Source organism: Netta rufina, assembly GCF_964035555.1.
Source record: "Netta rufina genome assembly, chromosome: 21".
Classification (NCBI taxonomy): Eukaryota; Metazoa; Chordata; class Aves; order Anseriformes; family Anatidae; genus Netta; species Netta rufina.
In genome coordinates, this window is record NC_140145.1 from 4,289,562 (window position 1) to 4,315,422 (window position 25,861).

Consider the following 25,861-nt stretch of genomic DNA (forward strand, 5'->3'; position numbering starts at 1 on the left):
GCGCCGCCGTTCTCCTCAGCGCGCTCCCCCTCACACGAGCGTCCCCATCACACCCACAGCCAAATCCTCCTACATTTTGCAGCAATCCTGCACAGACTGCATTGAGCAACTTTTCCAGCAGCAGCCTCCTCATTACAAAGCCGTTCTTTTTAGCCCCCTGCGAAAAAACCCGTGTGTTTCACTGGATCTGGGAAACGGCAGCAGTGTGAGAAGGAAGCAGGGCTTTGAGCAGGGACAGAATGCTCCGATAGTTTTTATTACACACAGCCCCGAACCTGAGAATAGTCTCGTGCAGTGCGTTAACTGAGGAAAGCGCTGAGGAAACTGAGGAAAGCTCTCGGGGAGCTGCCGCTGCCCTCAGGAGGAGCCCCCCTGCCCTCAGCGAGGCAGCCAAGAAAGCGGCCGGAGAACACCTCTCAAAGCCCCACCAGACGCAAGTCCTCCTCAGCAGGCTCCCTTCTTACCTGCAGGCTAGGGCTTTAAAGAAGGGGAAGAAAAAAAGAAGGGGAAAAAAAAAAAAAAAAAAAAAGAAAGAGAGTGAGATAGAGAAAAGTGACCTTCTCAAGATGGCGGCCGAAGCCAGGCTCGCCCCGCCTTCCCGCCCGCTTCTCCCCTCTCAAGATGGCGGCGCGGAAGGGCCGGCGGCGGCGCGGAGTGCGCCTGCGCGCCGCGGCCCGGAGTGCAGCGAAATTCCTGGCGGGCGGGGGGAGGAGGAGGAGGGCGGCTCGGAGCCACGGCCGCTCGCCCCTGGCAGGGACCCTGCGTGCTGTGGCGGCGGCCGGCGCCGAGCCAGACCCCCGGGGGGCGCCGTGCGGGCGGGCTGAGGGCCACTCGCCGCCTCCTCGGGCGCTCGCAGCACCGGGAGCCGCGCCGTCCCCGGGACTCCCTCCCCGGGCGGAGAGGGGGAGAATGACGGAGCTCCAGTCCGCCCTGTTACTGCGGAGGCAACTGGCAGGTACCGGCCCGGGGGGAGAGGCCGGCGGCTGGGGGGGAGACCGGGGGGAGGCGAGAGGCGATCGGCCCCGGGAGGTGGTGGTGGGGGGGGGTGAGGAGGAGAGCGGCCGCTGAGGGAAGGGGCCTGCGCTTGGGGGGCGGGAGGGGGCGGGTGTGAGGGGGGAGAGCCCCCCTGAGCCCCCCCAAATCCCCCTCCCGCCGCCCCCCTGCCCAGCCGGGAGCTGAGGGAACTAGGCCGAGGGGGGGAGGGGGAGCTGCCTGGCCGGGGGGAGGGGTGCGGAGGGGCCGGCAGGGCGGGGGGTGAGGGGGGTGTGTGGGGGTGTGAGCCTCCTCCGCTGTCCCCAGCCCCTGGGGGGTGGCTGAGGAGGGGGCACACAACGGCCCCGCTCGGCCCCCGACCCCCCTTCACCCCCCTCAGCCTGGCGGAGGAAGGGGACAAGGGGTGGGGGGTGGGGGGGGAGTGCGGGAGGGGGGTCTCGGTGGGGTTTGCCAGCTGCCGGAGCGCAGCGGGGAAGGGAGCGCTGGTGGTTGTGCTTGATCTATTTATTTATCTTCTTCCACCCCCCTCAGAAACACTACTTGGGGCCTTCGCACCTTCCGCGGGGACCTGAGGTGCCCCCGTCCTCCCTCCCTCACCCCCCGTGCCCCGCCGCCCGGGGAGGCGGGACGGGAGCTGGGGGGGGGGGGGGGGGAAGGGGGGGGCACACGGCGCTTCCCCCTTTGTTGGAGGCCCGGGGGGGGGGGGCCGCAGCGGGGCTGCCCCCGCTGTGCGTGTGGGGTTGGAGGCGCCGGCGGGGGGAGGAGCCGGCGGCCGGGAAGGGCCGGGAGCGGCCCCAGCCCCCTCCCTTTGTGGCCGGGCCGCGCCGCCGCCGAGGGGGGTTCGGGTGGACTCGGCTGGGTTCGGGTGGACTCGGCCGGGTTCGGCTGGGCTCGGCCCGGCTCGGTTGGCCTCGGCCCGGCTCGGCTCGGCCCCGCTGCGCATGCGCGGCACGCACAATGCGGCTCCATGTGCCGCCCGCTGCCAGATTTAAAGAGAAACGCGGCCGGGAGCCCCCCCTCCCCCCCCCCCCTCCTCCCCCACCTCAGCCCCTGAGGCGCCTCCGGGCGCCCCCCTCACGGCTCCGCCGTGCCCACGCTGTTGGGTGCACCCAAACACGGCTTAAATGTGCCCAGAGGGAGGGTTTGGGGTGGCATGGGGGGGTCAGGGGAGGTTTGGGTGGGCATTTAGGATCCTGTGGTCCCCTACTGCCCTGTCAGCGGGAGGGAGGGGAGAGTTGTGTAAGCGGCTCCCTTCGGTGGTGCTCGGTGCTAATAAGGGTGAGAAAAAACTGAAGTATAGCCAGCCACTAGCACAGGAGTTCTTTAATCCCTTTAACATGACGTTCTTTTTCATAAAAACAAGCTTACCTTAATGCGTGCCCGTGTTCAGGAGGGTAGCCACGTACTTCTTGAGTGCCTCAGTGGCTCCCAAGCTGCTGGCATCGGGTGAGGTGTCCACGTGGTCAGATATGGCAGTAACAGGAGGTGTAAGTTCTGTAAGCACAGGACAATAACAGGAGGTGTACGTGCTGTAAGCACGGGACAATAACAATAGGTATATGATCTGTAAGTATGGGCCAGTTGGATGTGGAAGTGGGCTTGCACACTCTTAGGTAGACTGCTGTTAACCCCCAAACCATCCTTCTCGCTGCCTTCTGAAGGTTTCGTGTGTAATGGCAAAAGCTGGTAAGCTTTTCCAGTTGCCGTCTTACTGATTCAGCTGTGCTGACTCAAGTAGTGTAGCTGTTTGTGTGGCGTGCAACCCTGTGTGGGGTTTTTGTGTTTGAAGTACTGTCAGTGCTGTTGGTATTCTTCTTAATGTGCTTTCTTAAAAAAGAAACAAGTGTTAAAAGAGATTGTGGTGAGCGTTGAAGGAGAGCCTTGAATTCTTCTAGAGTCCTGTCTGGAAGAGTTACTGACCTGAGAAGGAAAACTGTTTCTTCCTTATTTGATAACCTGAACTGAGCTGAAACTAGACTCTGACACTGCTTTTTCTGATGGCAGGCTACTTGAAGTCGCAATGCAGAGACTGAGCTTCATGATGTCTGATCTTCCTACCCTACTGCTGACTGTCTTCTTCCAAGTCTCAGCTGCTCCAATGTGTCTCTTTGTTTACACTCACACTGCTTGTTCTACCTCAAAACAAAAATCAACACTGTGGTATTCTTTCTTCTGGCGGGGCTGGTATTTCAGCCCTTCTGCTACATGCAGCTTTTGCATTATATCGAGTGTGGTGAGTCATTGGGTTGTACTTAGTGGTTGGGTTTTGGAGGACAGCGAACTGGCAGTGGAGGTGAGTTAATGTGATCTAAACTTGTTTTAATAGCTCTAGATCACTCGCTTATCAAGGCGGCTGTAGTCAAACCACAAGAGGTCTGAGGTTGGAGCTGTTAGACTTGGAGCAAGACATCAGGAGGTGGAGGAAGGGTGGACATGAAGCCCATGCAGTTGTGGAGCAGTTGAGGAATATGGAACTTATTTAATGGGTGGTGAGACCCTAGATAGTTATTCTCAATGTTAAGAGGTTAAAAAATAAAAAGTCTCCAAAGGAGAAAGAAAGGTAAAACGGTAGTCCTCAGAACTGTTGTCTGTCCATATGCTTTGTCTTAAATAAATAAATAAATAAATGATGGGGAAATTAGGAATCTGTGACATAGCACTTCCATGAGTTGATTTAGTTCTTGAAGCCTCTGTTAAAATGAAGGTCAGCTAGTGAGCCCTTTTTTTTTTTTTTTTTTTTTTTTGTCACTGAGACTTAAAGCCAAGGGTTTTATCAGAGCGCATTAGGGAAACGTGGCAATGTAGTCCCAAGATTTTCCAGTAAGTGTATAAAAACTGTTTGCTCCTCTAGAGCCTTGTAACTTGAGCAGGGACCTGGTACCCATGTGCCATATGGACAACATGCTTGTCCTCATAAGCAGCACGTTCTGGATGCTGACAACACTCTTAAGAAGGGATATTCAGCAATAGTCACGAAGTAGGAGTAAAGTTAAATGTGGGTTCTTTATACTAAGTAGTTTCAGTGTCTCTGTGAATGTAATAGCCACACTGCCAGGGAATTAGTATCTGCTTCAGTATCTGTGTGCTTGCCCACCATCTAGGCACAAGAACAGTTCAAATCAAGATAGCTGGAACTTCGGGCGCTTTTTAAAAAGTGCTCAAAGGAGCTGCTGAATCAGGATCTTTGACTACCAGAAGCAGGCAGTGTGCTGGCACTAAGAATGGAGCCCTAGAGGTTTTCCTGTGTGAATGTCGGTAAAGCTAAATGTCTTTTTCTTCTCAAATCAACTTAATTGTAAGCTCTAGCAGCTTCTGGAAATCTCTTAAACTTCAATAAACATGTTCTAGCAGATGTATGTTCAATCCTGATTTTTGGATCGCTAGTGCTGTGGAAGAGAAGCTGTGGCCTACCCATTCCTCTTATGGGTAAGGTGCAGGGGGAATTAAAAGCATGAAGCCCCTCTAAATTTTGGGGGGTGGGGTATGATGGACAGACAGACAGGCATGCGGGATCAGGTATGTAGATCAGTATAACACTGGATCAGCAGAGTTTATTCCCCTAGGAGGCAATGGGGTAAAATGTGTTCTCCCTACAGTCCAAACACATCATGCTCTTTAAAAAGAGATGGAACAAAGAAGAGCAGCTTTACGCTCTCAGGTCTCCAGATCTGTTGAGCCCAAGGGTTTTGTAGACTGAGGCATTTCTCTAAATGTTCTCGTTCCATCTTTGTGCACAATCGTTGCTGACACAGAGTAGGCAGACTTGTCTAGTTCATCTGGCAGGATCGTGTAGGGAGGATGCAGTTAAATCAGCGGTGTACAGTGGAACCAGAAGTGCGAGTAGTCTGACACAAACACGGCTTGCTGAAAAACAGGGGAATAACCTTGCCCTCATTGGCCAAAGTTCTGCTGTACTGTATATATATTCTCCAACTTAGGATACCAAAAATCATGCTAATAACTTGCTCAAATGTGAGAAACACAGCATTACGTCAGTTTCAAGTGTTTATAACTCATTTCAAAGCAAAAGTGTCTAGTTAAAAATTAACAACTTGGAAAACTATATTAAATACTTAACGTGGCAGTTCAACAGTTTTTTACTGTTGTGGAAAAATCTTGTGGTATGACACTGGGCTAGCTGAATTTCTGGCAGTTACACAGGGTTTCCTTCAAAATATTTTAGTAGTAAATTCTGAGGGAATTACAGAATTGAGATTGTTTTACAGATCGAAGTTGAGATGGCGTATCTCTTGGCTGGCTGGTAGTACAAGAAGCCTTTGTTTACAGTTGAATACTGGCTACTTTCTGCCTTAGAGTAGGTTAGTCCATGAGATAATACCATCTGAGTGGTACTTACTCAAAGTAATAAGTTGATGCTAACCTTCATATTAGCTTCCTTGGAGAGGTCTGTTTCTGTGATAACTATTCATGATATCACAGAATATTACTTAAGTTTTACACCTGCAGGACCTTGGAATCTTAACTCTAGTTTCACTTAAATTCTGTAAGACTGCTGTGTTTAAAAAAAAAAAAGTTTCATTTTTAGATGAGAATCAGTCTTCATTGCTGTCATGCTTTTGGGGTGCTTAGATATAGCATGTGCATACTGATTATGTTAACACTCTCCTAGTGTAGGCCCCCCTTCGTAGCAGATAATCCTGTTTTCTTGTAAGAAAGTGGCTGAAGCATTAAAGCTACCTCGCTCTCACTGGCTTTATAGATAACATCACTGCTAAAAGACAAGCATTGGTACAGTGACTACAGTCTGAACAGTGTGAGCAGCCTGAATTTCTGTTGCACCACAAGTAACACAATGGATGTGACTTGTGGCAAACTTTACTAGCCACACATGTTGGTTTTTCAGATGCTCCTGCTGCGTGAATAAGCTGAACGGTGCTTTTTTTGACTGTAATCACAACAGCAAAAAATCCAGGGATGCTGGCAGTTCTAGAGAGTGAGGTCTAGCTAAACCTCAAAATGGAGGGGCTTGATGACTCAACCAGCTACTTGAGCAAATGAGATGAGCTACCAGCAACAACCTGCTTCAGCACGTTGCCCCTTGAAGGGCTGTCTGTGGTCACAGCCAGTTGGCTCTGGTTAGGTCAGTTTAGTAATAATCTTTTGGGGAAAGAACCAAGCTGACTGCAAACAGTTCTGTTCCCTTCTCTGCTCCGCCCAGGTAGGGCATTGTAATTTGCACCACACTGTGGACGTATCTGGATCTGACAGTGAAGTGACTTATTTCTGTTCTGTTAGGGGATACTGGAATGGGAGAGTACTACTGGAGATGCTGTAAAATAAGGAGTGGAAATAATACCTGTTGAGAAAATACTTTAATTAGAATTCCTGACTTATCGATAAGATTTTTATTTGGAGATACTAAATCATCCAAATCCTGCAAAAAATGTCTTGTGTAACTGTTGATAATGATTCCAACTTCAGTGTCAATGAGTTGTCTGCTGTAGAAATGTAAACTGTAAAGGTTGGTTGTCTTGCCATAGATTACTCTTTTTTTGGTCTAAGAGAAATTGAATTGAGATGGACCAAGTAGAGTAAGTAGTCCTCAAATAAAATATGTTGTGACTATAATGGATTCTGCTTTGATTTTTCTGCATCTCATGCCACTTTTTTATGCAAGTCTTGGAACAGCACATGCACATTCAACTAAGATAGGATTACTTGTGCCCTTTCATGGTTGGTACACAACTCTTTTCTGAAGTCCTGTTATTATAAGCAGTTTGAGAATGAGTGGACTTCGTAGATGAAACTTGCTTGCCTCATATAGGCATTCTGCTAAATTTTCTTCCCCTAGTGTGTTTACTGTAATCTCTGTTCTAATCCAGGCGTTTTTGTTTGCCACCTTCGAGGCGGGGGTTTTATGAAGGTCTTTAAGCATGTGAGGTATTCTGCAGAAGTAAGCTTTTAAGTATTGGTGCAGAGTGGGATGGAAGCATTTTAAAAAAAAATAAAATGCAGCTGTTTCTTTTCAGTGTAAAGATTGGGTTCTGATGAAGCAGAACTTCTGAACTGGAAGGCTGCTGTTGTTCTGAAAGTATGAACTAACCAAATACTGAAACGTGTGTGAAGTCAGATGCCTGGAGAAGGAAGAGCAGGTGCTTTGGGTGAGGAAGGAGGGCATGTAGCTCTTGAAACTCTCACAGTCTCACTTTTGTCCCAGTGTCTGGGAACAGAATCTGGTAACGCTTCACGTTGCAGGTCTGTGCTATCACCATGCTGCACCTGCTTTGTGCTTCAATTTTCAGGGGTGTGTGGCTATCTGTCACTAGACTGGTCTTGGCAAGATCTGTTGCGTACGGAATCTAGGAGGTCTGTGCTCTAGGCTACCTACCCTGCCAGTGTAAGTGTTTGTACTTAGTTCTCTTCTCCTTCCTGCTGTCAGGTCCAAGGCACATCAGCTGGAACAGAGATCAGATATCCAGACCCTGTAAGAATACTAAGTATAGCAATCTAAACGAAACAGGATTCTGTAAAAATAACTGCTGTTGTGGGGGTGAATGTTAGCAGCGCTTGTTCTGGTTTAGATCGATAGTAAAGGCTCTGATAGAAGCCCTTTGTTAAAGCTTTCCCATGCACTCCTCCCATATGTGATGCGTGTGAAGGGAAACCCATTTTCATGCAGTCATCATACCACCTAGTATGTCAACCCGGCTGGCGTTTTCGTTGCCTTGCTCTTAGTACTGATCTAAAAGATGATGCTGTCGAGAGTCACTTAAAGGCATGTGTCTTAAACAATTCGGAATAGTAACGTAATTCAAATTCAGATGCAAACCTGTTATCCATATGAGTGAGAGAAGAAAACAAACTGGAAGCGTGTCCTTGGTTTGTACACCAGCTTACACATGTGATGAAGGTTTCTGAGCTCTTCACATGTCAGCATCTCCCTATGGCAGTGCTGTGCTGCAGCCTTTCTATTACACTCCATAGAATTGTGTTTTATTCCTGGATGTAAACCCGCATCCTAGAGCTCTTCACTCTGCTCAGCAGTGCTGTTCCATAACTGATGCATGTGAGGGTTGTTCAGAAGATACTTAGGTGGATTTTTTTGTATCTTTAGGCTGTCAGTAGTTTGTAAACAGCTGTTTAATAAAATTTTCCTACTATCCATGGCAAACTCGTCAACTATACGAACGAGTGAGACGTAGGATGACAGTTGTCTTGCAGAATTGTAACAGAGTATGCAGTAGACATCTGAAGCTCTTGAGGCTCCTTTGTTTGCGAGAGAAATAAGCAATTGTGGAACATGATTCATCTGACCTGTTTCTGACATCTGCTTTGGGATGAGATAACTGGAGTCTTGAACTCCTTATCCTGATGAGGTCTCTAGTGAGTGTTGCTGAGGGAGCATCTCAAATGTGCGTGTACCCACCTTCTACTTCTGTGACTCTTCAGAGTGCACACTAAGGGCAGGACGAGGGTGGCACTTGTGTTATTACTGCATACAGTGGGTGAATGTGGCCCCATGCTGTGACTGACTCTAGGCAAACCTGCTGAATGTGTTCTGGTGAAAAACCCGCTTCTTTTCAGGACTGACCCTGAGAATCAAGCTTCTTCCACTCCTGTTGACTCCCTGTTCTTCCCATCCTCCCTCCTGCCCAAAGCTCAGACCTTGCTCTTAGAGGCTTGTTCAACCTCGGTATTAACCCGGCTGAGGTAACTGCTGGGTTCTGGTGTGACTGGAATAGAAAAGCCTGCTTCAAGCAGTCTAGTCACAGGGGCTCTTGAGGAAATGGTTTGTTTTTCAATTTCTACCGAAATGAGTATTCATTGTAATTTGAACACTGGTTATACATTTACTGCTGAGAGTCTTTATTCCAGAAGCATGTTTCAAAGCCTTAAACAGTACTTTGAAATTCAGAGGTTTTGGTCAGCTGTGGCCCTGGCTAGGAAGTTTATTAGGGCTGAAAACAAACAAACAAAAAAACAACAAACAAACAAGAAACCTCCAACTCTGTCTTCCCTCCTTCCCAGACCTGCTTTGCTGCGCACATCCTTGGAAGGCTGTGCAGGTGTAGCTGAGGAGACAGCAAGAGGAGCACAATTTGCAGCTGTGGAGCGTTGCGTTGGGCTGATGCCCTGAGCAGCTTGCATGTTGATGCTAAAAATGTACCCTCCCGACAAATTCTGTGATCCCAGGGGAGAGCTAGGGCTGTGTGATGCTGCCCTCCTCAACAGGGGATAGCACGTGGAGTGCTGCTAATCAGTTGCCAGGCTGAAGTTAAGAGCCAAATCTAGAGTTGCTGCTGAACTGGTTGATAGAGATCTCTCCTTAGGGCAGGTTTGTATTTACTGCTTCAGTCATGATGCAAAATAAATTAAAATGTCCTTCTGAGAACAAAACTGTTCTGTCCTAACTGCTTGGTTTGTCACTGCTGGAGTGGCAGGCAGGAATGCTGTGCATCATGTGCTATGTTTTGACTGAACTTCTTGGATGAGCTTGTGGAGCAAGACCGAACATGATGAAAGCAGATAATATGGAGAGCTCTGGGAGCAGGTCTGTATGAGAAGATCGTGTTACTTCAGCAGTATCCAGCACTCATCTTCTAGATCCAAAGCCTTGCAGCTGCGTACGTAGGCAGAAGGAAGAGTCTTGGAAATCCTACCTGACCTCGGTTCATCTAACCATGGAAGTCACGGCGTGGGGTATGGAGGAGAGGAGCCTGGAAGGAGGGGGTTCAGGATCACCAGCTGTTTTTAGAAGCTTCTGGACTCGCAAAAGGCACCCAAGAAAAAACAAGCCTAATTTTTAGCAAATGTACGTCTCTGGTACAGCCCATACCTGCCTGAGCAGGGACTGGCTGCGGGTCAGGGCGATGGCTTCTCCAGCAGCCTCAGCTGGGACTTGGGCTGTCCTCATTTTGTTCCTGCTTTGGACTCAGTCCCCTGGCAGCACAAACCTCAACCACTGTGCAGCTCGCTGAAGAGGCTGCTGTTTAAAAATACTGTAGAAGCTTGTACTTCTGCAAGCTTTGTTCGGTGGTGTAACTTAACCTCGGCGGTGTTGGTGTGCAGCGGTTGGCAGCCGGAGCGTCAGGCTGAAACACTGAGATGCCGCACATAGCTGCTGCCTGCAGCCACGGGGCTCTTTCTGCTTAGTCACTTCTGTTGACGCTGTTGCTTTTGGATTTCTAAAAGTCTCCTGGTTTCAATAAATGCAGTTTTAGCGTGTGGAAACATCAGTAGCTTGGTGTAAACTAAACACACGCTGGCAGCACAGGGTAAGGTATGGCATCGGCTCCAGCTTAGGGCGATGGGATCTGGTTCGGAGCTAAACCACTGCAGGAGCACCGGGGTGCTGGCAGGCGGTGTGGGAAGCCAGGCGCTGGGCATTAAAGCCTCTTCTGGACTTAAACAACTCTGTCATGGGCCTGCCGGCGTCTCCCAAAACAGGTATTGATTCAGGACCGGGACTCAAGGAACCGACAGCCTGATTTATGAGCAGCCACGGGATTCTTCTCCCTGCGCGTTGCTGCCTGGCAGCTGCCCAGGCTGGTGTGCGCTGGCTGTCAGCTGCGGCTCGAGCTGCTGAGGACTCTACCTGAGGGTGCTTCTAGAGGGAATGTAAGAAATTTTCCCCTGGGAAGAAAAGTTTCTGTTACATTTAACTATTAGAAATGCAGGTAATTTTGGACTAAATACTAAACAGTAGCGTACAGTGCATAGCAGCAAGTAACCTGCACTGGAATTTGAGCATGGACGTGATGGAGATGTGTTAGTGCACATGGATTTATACTGAAAAAATGCAAGATGTCTCCAGTTAAATAAAGGTATTGCAGAGAAATATTGTGTCAAAAAAATAACCTGGAGGGACACAGTTCTCTGTAGGTGTCTGACTTCTTGGCTTTTCCAGGACTTAGAGCCCAGCCCTGCTCTCCAGTGGGGCTCTGCAGAGAACCTGCACCAAGCGCTGCTTCCCTCTGCCTGGCAGGAGGAGGGAAGCGAATCCTTTGCCCGCCGTCCACGGGTTTGTCTGGGAAAGCTCCCTCCCGTTCAGTCCACAAGCAGTTAAGTGCCGGGGGTGGTGGGAAGTGACAGACGGAACAGGTGTCTGCTCCGGGAGCAGTGTCAGTGTCACCGCTCCGCCTGGCAGCAGCCTGCCGCAGCCTGGAGCCTCTGCTCCTCGCATCCTTGCGTGAGCTGTGCTGAGGGTACGTGGATTGGGGAAAAGATTTTGCTGCTTTGTGAGCCTCAGCTCATGGGGAGAGAGGTGTTCCTACCTCTTCTGATACGCAGCGGTGGCTCTGTCCAGGAAAAATAATTAAACAAGGCTTCGGTGTTCACAAGCTTTAATGAGTAGCAGCTTTTAACTGTCCACAGTAAAACAACCAGGGACGATGATTTTCACATCCCAGTGAAGAACTTGGCTGAGCTTTCCTTTTTTTGTCTTCTCACTAGCCGTTGGTGGATGTTCTGTTTAGCATAAAATTAGCTTTTCCATGCAGACTGCCTAACTTGCCTGTGGTGATGCCAAGTGCCTCTAGTGGAGAAGGTGCTTGAGCTTATGGCCATTGTTCTCCCTCACGTTAAAGTGTTTGTGCAGTAACTATTTACACCATGCTTTGCTATTGCTAAAGAGAAAAGAGAACAGGAAAATTTCTTGCAAGCAGAGACTGATGCCATCTCCAGTAAAAGAAGTAACAGCACAATTTGCTTTATAGATGACATCCCCTAAGCAGATTTTCCTAATCGCTGCCACCGAGGGTATTTGTCAATGGCTGTCCCTCTCATACAGCTTACAGGTTCCTGCGTTACAACAGTTGGTATCCAGCAATCTTACTCCTTCTCACAAGATCTCTTGCAATACAGCGCTGCAAGGTCTTCAGTATGAGTCAGAATGCAAGAGCTGGCTTTCATTGGGAACAAGTATGTGAAAAATGCTTCAAAGGAGCTAAGGATTAAAAAAGCTGTTATCTGGAGGCTGAGACAGATATAAAAAGAAATGGAAGTAGCACAAATCAAGAAAGAAGAGAAGATGTGCCTGCTGGACTTTAAAATAGTGTGGCATGCTGAATACTTCAGCATTCAGAAGCATCCTTAATTTTCCACTTTTAACTTTTTGTTCAGCGTTATCACTGACAAGTGATAACTGGCAACCAGTAAGGAAGCTAAATGGGAACAGCTCAACGTTAGCAGTTTACACAGGAAAGTTGCCATAAACTGATTTCTCTCTCTGGAGATGTAGAAATGAGGGAACTTGTTTTGGAGGCTTGCTTTCAAATTTGAAAGTCTTAGGATGTGATACTGAAACCTAACATTTGCACTTTCTGTTGGCTCCTGTAGTTGTGCTGGACGATTTTCCTACATCACACTACCCATACCCTAGTGGGCAACTTCAGCATCCTGAACAGAGGTGTCAGGACAAATCCTTTCTTTTTGCACAAACAATAGACAACTTCTAATAAAACCCCATGAGCAAAAGCAGATCACGTTCAAATATTAATGTCATAGATCATTTAATATCTGGTGCTGAAGGCATGTCTGTAGCAGGGAGGTGGTAAGGGACTGGTGAAGCACAGGATTTTTGGGGAGGGGTGGGCTTGCTCTTGCAGCATCTGCTTCTGGCTCCACGTGACAGGCTTATTCGTTCTGTCCCTTTAACCTAAAATTGGATGGGATTGTTACTCAAGCTTATGCAGTTGTTTCAACTGAGATCTTGGAGGGTGAGAACCGGCCTGCTTAGCAGAGGTGTGGTTGTGCTATAGGTTTGGGTTTTTGAAACTTGCATCTCAATTAGGCAGCCTGTGGTATTACCTTTGTTTTAGGCATTGTTTAATGAAAATATGATGTGGTTCAACACCTCAGTCTGTTCTGTGCTGTAACTCAGAGCGAATGTTTGACTTCGTCTGTTGACTGAACCACTGCTGTGTAGGTTCTAAGAAAAGCCCTTCCAACATACTGCCAAGAAATGAAACATTTCTTGGGATTTTAGCACTGACTCATCTGTGTGGATAAACTTGACTCTGAGTTACCAGTGGCTGAGTGAAGTCAATATTCCTGCTATCCACCTCCTCAGGATCTTGATCCTTCATATGAGCTGAGAGCTCTTAGTGTTTGGACTTACTTGTCTGTATAGAGCTTGAATTGATTGTTGTGTCTTTTTTTAATGATTCTTTGAATAGTTTAATTCTTAGTTAGAGCAAGCATTGACTGCAACCTTATGGACAACTGGGTTTGGATGTAATGATAGCCTCCTTTCCATAAAGGTACGAAGCTCTCACTTGAGGTTCTTCTCTGTGTACCTGAGGGCTTTACAGGGTGCCCTAAACTCCAGTCTGATACCTAGAAACCAACACAAAATACAGCTGTTGCTATAGATTTGACATAGAAGGAATGTACTGGGGGGGAAACAGTGACCTGTAACTAGTGGGGGCTGTGTGATGCCTGGCAGGATTTAATGCCTGCAGTAGCAGCTGTAAAACAAAACAAACCCTGATGTTACATGGAAGACAGACCAGTTGAATGAATAATTTCTTCTCCCCCTGCCCTATTCTAAATACCAAAGATCCGTCCATCACGAGTTTGCACTGTTGGAAATGCTGTATCAAGATCTTAAATTTGGCACCACTTGGGATTTAAAGTGATGTCTGACCTGCAGCAATCAGCTGAGACGTTCTTTTCCCTACCCCAACTTCCCTCTTTAGGCAGTACTCATTTAAGGTGTTTCTTCCCAGATCTTGTGCTTTTACTGGAGCAGGCTGAGCACAGTTGGTAGAGTCTGTATCCAGGCCTGACTTCTGCATAGCTATTTCCAGATAACTTCCGATCTGGCTGTAACTATACGAAGTGGCTTACAAACTTAGAATCCCGTTGTGCTTGTCACTAGTGGATAAAACTGTGAAACAAAGAAACGAAAAACATAACAAGCTCAACTTCTAGGCTCACTTCTAATAGTTCAGAATTCAGTAAATTATTATCTCCAAAATGCACTGGGCACATATCTCAAATCTTTCCAGAATCTGAAAAGAATCATTAAAGGGATGTAGGATGTTAGTTTTAAATAAAGAATATGTGTGACTCTTTTCTTCTGTTAACATTTTTCTAGACCTAAAAATACACTTGAGTTTAATCTGGCTCCTCAGGGTTCTTGTGAAATAGTGTGGCTCTTTAACTAGTAGCAAATGTGTGGATTTCTTCATTTGCATGCACACCTGGTGGCAGCTAGTTCAGGAGAACATGTCTGAAGGTGCTGAGTACAGCTTGGTCATCCTGCTCCCGATGCACTCAGCTGGTGGTGTGCGTCAGGCTGGGTCTCCACTCTGGCAGCACGCAGCTGTACGTGGCAGGGAGTTGAGGATACTCATCCAGATCATAAATCCATCAGTAGACACCAGGTCGCTGAAAGTCATGGGGTTTTTTTGGTCACCTATAGAGGCATGAGCAAAACCAGCGAATACATACAATAGGCACCTAAAGTCACTCTTAAATTCTTTTTCCTACACAGAGCTCAACAAAAATCCAGTGGAAGGCTTTTCAGCGGGCTTAATAGATGACAATGATCTTTATCGATGGGAAGTCCTTATTATTGGTCCTCCAGATACACTATAGTAAGTACTGCTACTTATATAGAAACTTAAGTAGAACTCTTATTTGCTAGTTCTAGCTTGGTCTAAGTAGAGATGACCTACATCTTCCTACTAAGTTAGGTAATGCTGTTCAGTTGCTAGTAAAGTATTGTAAATAGCTGAATTTGCTGTGAAGTTCTAAACCTCTTTGCTCCCCTGGGAAGCTGCAGCACTGATCCTATTGTGCACTTGTATGGTAAAGAGAGAGGATAGGTTATGCTTGGGGCAGCTTGGTTTCTACACATTGCAGTAAGGCAGGTGTAATCTGCTTGCTGTCACTGCTGTGAGGCTCTAGCTTAGCTGATAGCACAACTTCAAACCATTCCAACTTCGTGATGGCCACTGTAGGAAAATATTTGAGAAGGATGCAGTTGGGAAACTGCAGCAGGCCACAGAGCAAGCCTCAAGTCCTTGCAGTTTGAGATGTGTCAACCCATACAGCGATCACTGTTTGCTGAAGGAAAATTTCCCAATGTGACCTAGAGTACTTTAACGCTGATCGGATTTGTGTTGTAGGCAAACTTTGCATGGTAGGCTTCAAAAAGCTTGATTCTTTATCCTTGCTCTGAAGGGCAAGATTCTTTAACGGACACTTGCACAAAAATGTGTGCACTTCACACTGTAACTTCTTTGCTGGACTTGAGTTTGCGGCATTTGTCCAGCTATCTATTTATCTATCTATATATATATGTATCTGAAGCACTCTGGCACATGTAGTGTGGTAGCTCTTTAGAAAACAAACAACAAAAAACCCAAACCTCTGACTAATTGAGAGAATAACTTTTTCTCAGAGGTTGCATATGATCATTTATTCTAGCTCCTGGGAAAAGATTTTATGCCCTGAAAAGGTCAGCTTAAAGTGTAGCTCTCGAAGATGAACTCTGTTCTTCTTTATTAAGCTGTTCCAGTGGTAAATTACTGATACAGAAAGCCTTTTAGTGGCATTTACTCGAGGTCAATTTTAGTTCCAACATCAAATCATTGTATACCTTTGTCTGCAGGCTTCTGAGTAAGTAGTTAAGCACAACAATCAAATTGCTTTGGCTTCTCAAGCTCGCTACATTGTGATTCTCAAGTCTTGCATGAGAGGAATTCTCCAACTTGTGTTGACCTCTTTTTGAACAGTGTTGTAGTGGCTACGTTATATTCTCATGGCCACTTTATAAATACTGTCAGTAAAGACATATTGCTTTTAATTGACCTTTTCCTTATATGTTTAAAATTGCAGTAGCATTTTTTCTTCACTTTAGTAAGGTGCTGAGCTCATTTTGAGGTTTGTTAGATAGCAAGCTCTCTTCTGCTCCAGTCCTTAGTCACTTTTTTTTGTTGTTGTAAACTCAAGAAAAGTAGACTTTAGATTTAGTGCATGATGCTACTGATAGAGGCTCCTTTATCAGAAATATTGCTAAAAATGGTACTGGTCTTTCTTGATTGACAACTCAATTGGATATACATTACAGACCAGGTACAACTTTATTTATATGTTGTTGATGAAGGGCAACCAGGTGCAGCCTGGTTTACAGCCTGGATTTATTATCTGCTCCTTTAAGAAGGGAAGGAGGAACTCCTTTCATTGTGAAATGTAGAATTTAATTGGTTTGGGGCTGTCAACAAATGTAATTTAACTTCCCTTTATCTTGCCTAGTATGGATGTTAAAATATCTGGTGTTTCTGGAATTCTTACCCTTCCTAGGAAGAGTAATAATTTTTTGTAATTTGCATTCCTGAAACTTGTTAAAAATGAGTGCTGTGGGTTCAGATCCCCTCAGCTGTGCTCTTTTAAGAGCCAAGTCATTTAGATATAGTGTTGTTTCTTGAGACCTGCTAGAATTATGCATGTTCTTTTATTGTTGGTGGTAAAAACTTATTTTCTCAGTAGCCTGTGAGCTCTGGATGCAGGCTTCTACTCCATTATGAATAGAGAAAACCAGATGCACACAACAGCTCTTTCTTACTCCAATTCTTATGGGAGTGGCTGTTGACGAGTAGCTTTGTCATACTGCATATCTCATGCCACCTTCTCTGGAGGTTATGTTCTAGTTTTGTAACCTCTGCCTCTGCAACTTCAAACTTCATAACAAATGTCAGTTACAAGAAATGATTATATTTGCTGAGTATTCCATCTGTAAGACTTCCTTTGAATACAGGATTCACTTTTTTCAGAAAGGAGTATTTCTGGGTATTGAAACCTAGCTACTTAAACTGTTATTTCAGTTAAATGTGGACCTGACTTTATGCAACTCCCACATAAAAACTGGATGTTTCATTTATTGTTCTCCAGTTTAGTGGGTAAATGTAATGTTGAAGACTTCACTGTTATGCCTGAGTCCATTTAGATGAGTATTGAAAAGGTATTACTGGTAGACACGATCTATAAAGCTTTCTGTAACTTTTCACTGAGGCTGATACTGGGAGATTAAGACAGAGGCGTTTAAAGGAAGAATATAAACAGATACCTGTGGGGCTGTACTTGAGAGTTATTGGCAATATTTTTTGTTGTTAACAAATGTGCTGGGAGGAAAAATGTGAGTTGTAATTCCAGGTAGTGAATTCCCTGTCATTTTTTTCCCTATGGAACATCATTCTAGCTCTTTAAAAAAAAAAAAAAAAAAAAATGTTGGGGAACTGGCAGTATCTTGTGAAAGGATCTTCTCAGTCTAGAAACTCCTTGCATTGCCTATGTGAATGTTGGTACTGTTAATTAACAACATGCTAAGCTGCATGAGGGGTAAATGTAGAGCTTTTGGTGCATCAGTAAGTTCCAGCCATCAGCTTAAACTTACAAGAAACTCTACTAAGATATTTTTGATTCCCCAGTGAAGGTGGTGTTTTCAAGGCTCATCTTACTTTTCCAAAAGACTATCCACTGAGGCCACCAAAAATGAAGTTCATCACAGAAATCTGGCATCCGAATGGTAAGCAATGTCAAAGTTCCAGCTTTTTGTAATTAAGAATGAAAATATGAGCAAGACAAATGAATACAATTTTGTTTGTGTTAGAAGTATTAAAATATTTACATCTTTCTTATGTGAAGACAGCAATAACTAAACATGGCAGAGTTTTTAATAGTGCTGCTCTGAAAGACTGCTCCTAGAGTATCTTTAAATAGCTTATTGGATTCTAGATAACTTTTATGATTTTTTTTACATGTATATACTTAAGTGCAAAGCTCTGGTCTGAGGAGAGTGTTAACTTCTATACCTGCCTTCTGTTATACCTTCAAGTGCTTCATTTTTACTGTATTACCAATTTGACAGTTCAGTGTAGAAGGCCCAAGGTTGTCCTCCTTCAGTGAAGCGTGAAAGGAAATAACTGCATCTCTTAGTCCCTCCAAAGATGGCTCTTCCTAAGGTTTCTTTTATTTCTACTCTGCTGGACATAGATGGGAAGGTGAAATAAACTGGAAGAGGGTTTTTACTGGGAAGTAGGAATGTTTTTTAGGTTTTTAAGTCACTAGTGGAGATGTAGATGTTGAAAGCTGGGAGGAGACCAGCACAGTGCTCCTGTCATAAGGGAATGTGAGTATGTTGGTGCTGTGTCAGTTTCAGCTCTGGAAATGTCAGAGTACTTGCCAGTGGTTTGTGATTCTAGCAACTTAAGTGATATTCCAATACACAGCAGTAGTATGCAGCTGATGCTTATGCTGTGGAAGAAGTCATCCTCTGATTTGTTAAACTTTAACAGGAAAAAAAAAAAAAGACCTGCAGTGGAAGCCTAGTTAAATTAGTTTTGAGAGTTGTTAGCCTGGTGTTAAAAAATAATTTCTTCCCACCCATGTATTGCCTCCTCCCCCAAAAGTCTAGGCATAGTAAGACTTCAACCAAGCCTTGTTTCTTAGAGATTGAGCGCTGTAACATATAATTACTTTCCTTTTTATAAACTTTATTTCACCAACATGTTTTTAGACTAGCTGGAGTGAAGGTTAACGGTTCCATAAGTATCCTGAAGAAATGCCAGCGTGTTGTTCATTACTGAAGTATGCCTTGTTCTATTTTGTAGTTGACAAGAATGGTGATGTCTGCATTTCAATTCTTCATGAGCCTGGAGAAGACAAATATGGCTATGAAAAACCTGAGGAACGCTGGCTTCCTATTCACACAGTGGAAACTATAATGATTAGTGTAATTTCTATGCTGGCAGATCCCAATGGCGATTCTCCTGCTAATGTTGATGCAGCGGTAAGATTATTTTTTTCTTAGCCTGCGAATTGTCTTTAGTGTAGAAACAAACTTGAGATAGTGTTTTTCTTCTACTTTGACAAACAGTACAATAATTTTTCAGGTGAACTTTGTACAGCATGGACTAAGGCTACCTTTTTGTTGCGAAAAGCACTCATTGTGAAATAGAATTTCCAGCTAGCCCTGGTAAATGTCTTAGAGAATGCAAGGGAGAGATGCTGTCAAGCTTCATAGGCAGTGGTTTGATTTCCCCTATGCAGTAATGCAGTTACTTGTAGTAAATAACTTGAGCACAGATGTATTTGAAAAAGCCTTGGCTGCTTTGGAAGCTGGCTATAAAATCCTGTCTGGTTATATATGTGTTACAAGTGCTGTTAAGTTTAGCTGTGGAAATAGACATATTCTAGAACCTGTTTTTGTTTGTAATACATTACTTGTGTAAACTAGCAACGTTTTGTCTTAATGAATCTATTAATGGCTTAAGTAACTCACTTTGAAGGGAAGGAGAAAATTTAGTGGGGGTACCTTAGTATAATTTTGTTGTGATTTTTTTTTTGTATTCACCTCTTTAAAACAGTGTTACCTGAACATGGAGTAAAGCTGTAGGTTTGTCTGTGCAGGTCTGCTAGAGAAAGTACTTGAAGGCCTCACTGAGCATCCAGCCTTTAAGTCTGGTCTTGTCCCAGACTTGAATGCCTGAGCAAGGGAGAAGGGCACAATTTATAGCTGGGGTGAATCTGCAGTGAGGATCCTGTCAGAAGTGTTTGATGCAGGAGTTGCGTGCAGCAAGCACAATGTTTCTGGAGCATGGCCTGTGCTGCGTGGGTGTATAAACATGGCTATAGGATCTCTAGAAGAGCTGCTTTTATAGCAGAACAGCAATCAGACTAATAACTGTGGTGGGGAGGGGAAAATGCTCAGTTCTGGGGGAAGTGGGAGAACAGACTTCTGGCCCCATTCATCTGAAAGATGGTAACATACTTACTTTCCTTTGAATTACTCTTGAATTGCAGTACAAAAATGACTAATGCATGCAATGTGGTTGCAAAAGAGAAGTTCCAGGTTTAACTGGAAGAGTAAGGAAAGGGAGATAACAATTGGAAGACGCAAAGTTTTCTAGAAGCATGTTAACTTCCTCCATCAAGTTAGCTTTTCCTTCCTAAGGTGGGCAGGAGTTTAGTTTCTAGAAGCCTTTCATCTGCTATGCTGTTAGCATTTCCAGAGGTGGTTGAGCTTTGCTGAAAAATCTTGTGAACAGTCTTATGTGAAACAAACTTAATGGGGTAAGGAAAAACAAAGCCACCAGAAACTGTAGTGAAGAATTTCCACATTTAATATTCTTTTGTGTTGGACCTCCCCTTCTCACAACACTCATGGAAACAAATACCCAGGACACGTGGATGTTTTCTGCTGGCATACCTGAGAGCACTGGAAGGAGCGAGTTATTAATGAAATGCTAAAAGTACCATTAGAATTCCTCAGCTTACAAACTGCTGTGTGTTGAATGTAGGTGACCTAAGGCTGGAGAAAGCTTGTGCTTCTACCTATACTTATCACCAACTGGCATCATAAGTTTTGTTTTTAAGTCTTTCTATACTATAACCCACTCTATCAGCTGCCTCAGGAGCAACTTTGTATGTGAGAGGTGTCTTTTTTTTTAATTTGTCTCATTTGTTTACTGGCTGGTAAGTTGGCCCAACCTAAGGGTAAAGATTGAAAATGCCTTAAGGAAACAACTTTTTTACCCCAGCCTGAAAGAACAGAACTTTAAACCCATCTCAGACTGACAACAGTACCAAGGAATGACTGATATAACTTTGGATGCTAGTAACTCTTTTTCTGACTGTAAGATGTTAAGTAACTTTTAAATTTAGTGTGCTGCTTCAGCAGCTTAGCATCTCTTGCTGGACTGTAGATTGCATCCCCTCCATGTTAACCAGAACATCCTCATCAGGGTAGCAAAGACTTGATGGCTCACGTCCTCTTTTCCAATCTGTTTATCAAGGAGTCTTCTAGTTTACTGCAGCAACAGCATTTGGCAGTTACTAAAAGTTATTTTGCTCTCCTTAACTTCTCATCTTCAGTGAATCTAGAAAATGAGGTGTTTACAGGCAGGTCATGGCAGTAAAGAGCAGGGGAAATAGCTGCTTCCTGGAAAACTGAAAAATGTGGGTTGGAATACTCTCTTGGGGTGGGGAAAGTGAGGGACAGGAACCTGAGTACATGCTGTGAGAAGCAGATGGAACTAGTTTGTAACCTGAAATGAGAGTTCTGGAGAGCGTTGTCAAATTGGGAACTTAACTTAATACTGAACACTTGCCTCATAGAACTACAAATAAAGGGCAGGAAAACAAAATACCAAGAGCCTGAAGCTGGGAAAGCACAAATTCAAAGCTTTTCTTGGCCTTAAGAACTCTTGTGTAAGCTGTCCTGTGTCCCCATCCAAGCAACCACATGCTTCAGGATTAATTACTGAAAATGGAGAACAAACTAATTAGTAGCCTTGTTCCTGCTTTCTTTGGAAAGATAAAACACGCTGGCCTTTCCAAGATGTTAACTGGTTAGGTGAGAGTGGAGGTGGTTCACGTTGGGATGTACCAGTTATCCCAGTTTTCTCTTGCATGTGCCTTCACCCCATGCAGGGGGTGGAAAGGTGTTGCCTGCCAGGTTACCTCAGAAGGAAGAAAGTGTGATTTATTTTTTTTCTCCAGCCCCATAAGAATATTGATTATTTAAAAACAAAAAACAAAAACACTTCTGAAGAACCCTGTATTTCATAAAATACTTCCTGTCACTTCCTTGCTGAACTGTAAGGCAGCACACAAGATGTCAACCTGGGTGTCACTGTGTGCTAACTCCATGCTTTCAACTGAGTGCTTGGTGAAGCTGACACAAAATAGCTTCGAGTGACTGCACTTCTTCCTGTGAGGTTTTAGTGATGCTATGGTTTGCACATCTCTGCGTTCAGACTTATCTCTTGCCTATCTTCACGTTCATCTTTGTTCTTAATCTGTGTAGTTCTGAAATCAAGTACATGTCCCAGGGACCAGCTCCGTAGGTATGTTGAGTATTCTGTTAAGGTCTTCCTCGTGGAGATGATTCTGTGCAGCTGCAGCCAACTAGGAGTTTTTTCTTTCTAAGGATACTGTTGTGCCTCTTCTGAATACTGTGACTTCTGTACTTCTATCCTGGAGTGTACTAGCTAGATGTAGAGAGTTGGACTGTCCTAAAAATTGCGGAACTACCGGCTCTACAGTAGCTGTATGCCTTTGTTCATCACTGCAGTTCAAGCCAGTTCCTATAACCTGTAACAATAGCTTGTGGTCTGCAGTCTGCTTCTGCTTGTCAGGCTGAAATAAATGGATTTCAGCCCAGACATTTCAAAATGCTGGTAGCTACTAGGTTAGTCTTGGGGAATGCCTAAAGGCCAAGGGGGGGGAGGCTAAATCTTCACTGTCTTGTGAGCAACTTGCATGAAAACCCAGAGCAAGTGTTCAAGCCCTGAATGTTATTTAGTGAATAGCTCAATGATTGTAAGCAAACTTAGGTGTTGACTAGATGGTAAATGTCTGAAAACAAACACCAAGATTCTTCCTAGAGCTTGTATATGGTTATAGCACTGACATCTGAAAGCTGTCTATTCAATTACAGAAAGAATGGAGAGAAGACAGAAATGGAGAATTTAAAAGAAAAGTTGCCCGCTGTGTAAGAAAAAGCCAAGAAACTGCTTTTGAGTGACACTTATTCAGCAGCTAGTAGCTTCACTTTTTTCAGGGTAAGTATCCTTTTGAAGAAGAGTTAGTTTACCTGAGTTGAGGATTTTCTAAGTGTTGCTGAGTTCAGTTTTTTCTCAGAAAGGAAAAAAATCTTCTCAGCTGCTTGGTCTTAGTGGAGTTCTTTGGCTGTGTGCAGCCAAATGACTTCATAGTTAAAGCACTGCTTAAACTTTCTAGTGCAGTAACAGCCCTTCTGCCTAGATTGGGGAACTTCTGAATAGGATAAATACAAGAGTACTAGAGAAGTTGCGATTCCCTTTAGCAGTATTCATCTTGCTTCCCTAATAGGACTTAGGGATTACTAGTGTTGTACTAGAAAGGAATACTCATTCCTTCATGTTTGTTATTGTGAAGAACATTTTTTTTTTTAAATATTAAAAACATCCTGTATTGCTACCTTAAGTTTATATGCATGTATGTGGCACTTCTCTTGCAGATATTGGTGGTGTGTCGCTTGTTTTAACTACGCTTTCATTGCCATTGTTAGGAACTATTCAGATAAGATTGTTTCAGGTATCTATGGGGCTTTTTTTTTTTTTTTTTTTAACAAAGTCTGCTAGTATATCAGAAATAATTAAGTTGAGATATTAGCCATAGATTATATCAAGAAAAGTGGTATTCTCTTCAGCAGCCCCAGAATGACTTTTTCACTGGGGAAGCTTTAGGAATAGCTTCAGAAAAAGATTCTGCTTGAAAACTGAACTAGCGTATCTGAAAACCTGTTTAACTTTTCATGTCAGAGTAGCTGATGTGGTATTTACACTCTTTCACCCTGATAAAATGAATTCCTGATTCCAGATGCTTACTGTAATTTGAACAATCCCATATTTGATTTTTTTTTTTTTTTTAAACAATAAATACTCATAGAAAATGCTGTATTAAAATGTGGCCTTTAAATACATGGCCTTTGGTTACTTTAACCATGGTACGCCAGAAAATTCAACCAGCTAATTTTCCACTCTTGCTTTTTCAAAGCAAAACAGAACTTCATGTTGAAGCTGCCCTTTCTTAATGGTTGGCTTGGCAAGTAAACTATTCTAACCCATTTTGCTGGGAAAGCCCAAAAACATGTAACACTAAAGTGTCCATACAAAGCTGGGGTTGGGGGGGAATACGGTACTGTGTGTCGTGCAGAAGGGTTGTGCTGTCTGGACAACTAGAAAATCTTGTCAGATGTTCCCACTGCTCACGGTTTTTCTTCACCAAAGTTGCATAGGAAATATTTGCTTGCTTTACACTCTTGGTAGTACTGTTTCTGGGAGGAGTCAGGGTGTGTATGTGCTCTGTGACAAAGTAGTACTGCAGCATCCTGTGAAGAAATGCTTTGATTGAACTGAACTCTCTCCAGAATAGAGAAAGCATGAGAAGTTCATAATTCTGTCAAAAGACTAGGCAAAGGAATTGAATGGCTTATACAACTGCCCTGAACCACAGTGTAATAGTTGGTAATGTAACTGGCAGTTCTTCCTTAAGGAATAAGTGAGCAATACTCCAGAATATCCTGAATTAACCTTAACTCTGTTGCCATGTTAAACTTGGCTATAGTGAAACAATGCTTATGACAAATACTAAGAAATTGGTCGTAGTACTTTTTTGGAAGGCAAAAGTTTTTTCTAAATCCTGGTGACTCCTAAGTAAGCTGTGGATGATGAATTGGATGAGAAGGGGCTTTGTAGCTGGCTTCAAACACTGCTTGCTGCTTAATGAAGCACTGCTGTGCCACTTTGTACTGTACTTCGCTGTCAAAGCAGCATCCATCCTTCACAGTAAGTGGTGCACGGAAGCTTCGATGAAAAACCTACAGGTGTTTAGTTTTGTGTGAATAATCAAACCCTTACACACTATGAACTTGACAAGCAACGCAAGTGACAGGAGCCTGAAAGTCTGATAGTTGGGCTGAGTTGCACAGTATGCTGAACCTAACTCCAGTCTTTCTCAGGTGATGCTTTTGGATGTATGCATCTTCTGTATAGAGGTAGGTAGACTTCTTGAATAAGTAATAAGTATCTTCCTTGAGTTTGAAACACTGAAGTTTTAAAACTAAGTAAGGATCGTGAGTGCTTTTATTCTAATAATTGTGATTTCTTTGTAGGTCTCCAATTGAGAAACATGGCACTGTTTTTTTCCTGCACTCTACCCACCTATTGCTGGACTTCTGTTGTTACAAGTTGGCAAACACTGGCTGGAACTGGGCTGCAATAAAACATGCCAGTTATCAATGCTGACAAGAGCCTAACAAGTGCCAACACAAGATGATTACGCATTTTGAAATCTAATGAACTGCTTTAACCTTCAGGAAGAATTGTAAAGATGTGTACATAGCACAACATGATCCGGATAATATATATACTGTTCATGTACATCCACAAATACACATTGTACCAAATAATGCTGTCTGTAGTTAGGAATAGAATCGTGTAAATTCTAAAGATTTTAGCAGGTTTTTCTTTCCCTATTCATTGTTTCCTATCAGTTTAAAAAAATCGAAACTACAAACAACAACTTGTGAAGCATGTCAGACTAAAACCAATTAGGATTAAAGTCTTTTTTCCACTTTAATTTTCCTTTGACCCACTGAGGCTTAATTAAAATCTCTTGCTTATTGAAGTTTAGTATCTCTTTTGTTTTTTGGAAATGTGCTCCCTTTTATTCCCTCATCAGAACATAAAATTTTCCTAATTAAACCTGAAGGGATTTGCTATCAATTACTTGTGTCTTCTTTTATGATGACCTTTGTAGTCTCAAAGGTGCTCTTTTTTCCTTCAACCCTCTTTTTTTTAATAAGAAACCCAATTGCACATGCTTCTTGAATTGGGTATAGCAATAAACTGGCCATGGAGCACCCTTGAGCAGCCTGCTGGATTTTTCCCTTTCCAGGGACTTGAGTGTTTTCATTTGGAAGTTGAATTGACTAAGTTAGTCCAAGATGGGATGAGCTGCTTTTTTTTAATGGGTGACTTTTTTTTTTTTTTGCCTTTTTGCATTGCCTGTTTGTGGGGTGGGGTGTGTGAGGGAGACTTGTTTTATCTCAAGGTTGAATTCAAGCATGCGCATCTGTAGGCTTTCAAATGACTAACTTCTGGGTTTGGTATCAAAAATAGTTTTCTCCTTATCCCTTTTCTCTCTTCTGTGGCCCTTCATATTCTTTGCCTTCTACTTCAGAGTTTCCTCACCTAATGTACAAAGAAAATTGCGATGTATATTTTCATGTAATTTGATTTTTGGAATTCTGTCACCTTCTGTAGTGAGTTCTTCCAAAATATAATTTTTTCCAATAATAATGTGTCAAACTGGCTGTCTTCAGTATCTAAATAGGAAGGGGGAGCTGCAGTTG

The 25,861-nt window shown here is 44.0% G+C and overlaps 1 protein-coding gene across 1 annotated transcript; it reads left to right on the forward strand.

The window, feature by feature from the left end:
* Nucleotides 1–606: 606 nt before the first annotated feature.
* UBE2G1 (ubiquitin conjugating enzyme E2 G1) lies at nt 607–25,808 on the forward strand. The gene is given in 9 exon segments (XM_084299574.1): nt 607–718; nt 721–821; nt 824–895; nt 898–955; nt 14,453–14,555; nt 17,391–17,488; nt 18,573–18,751; nt 22,403–22,526; nt 24,620–25,808. Coding segments are annotated over 8 exon segments (795 nt in total). The 5' UTR covers nt 607–621; the 3' UTR covers nt 22,490–22,526; nt 24,620–25,808.
* The last annotated feature ends 53 nt before the right edge of the window (nt 25,809–25,861 follow it).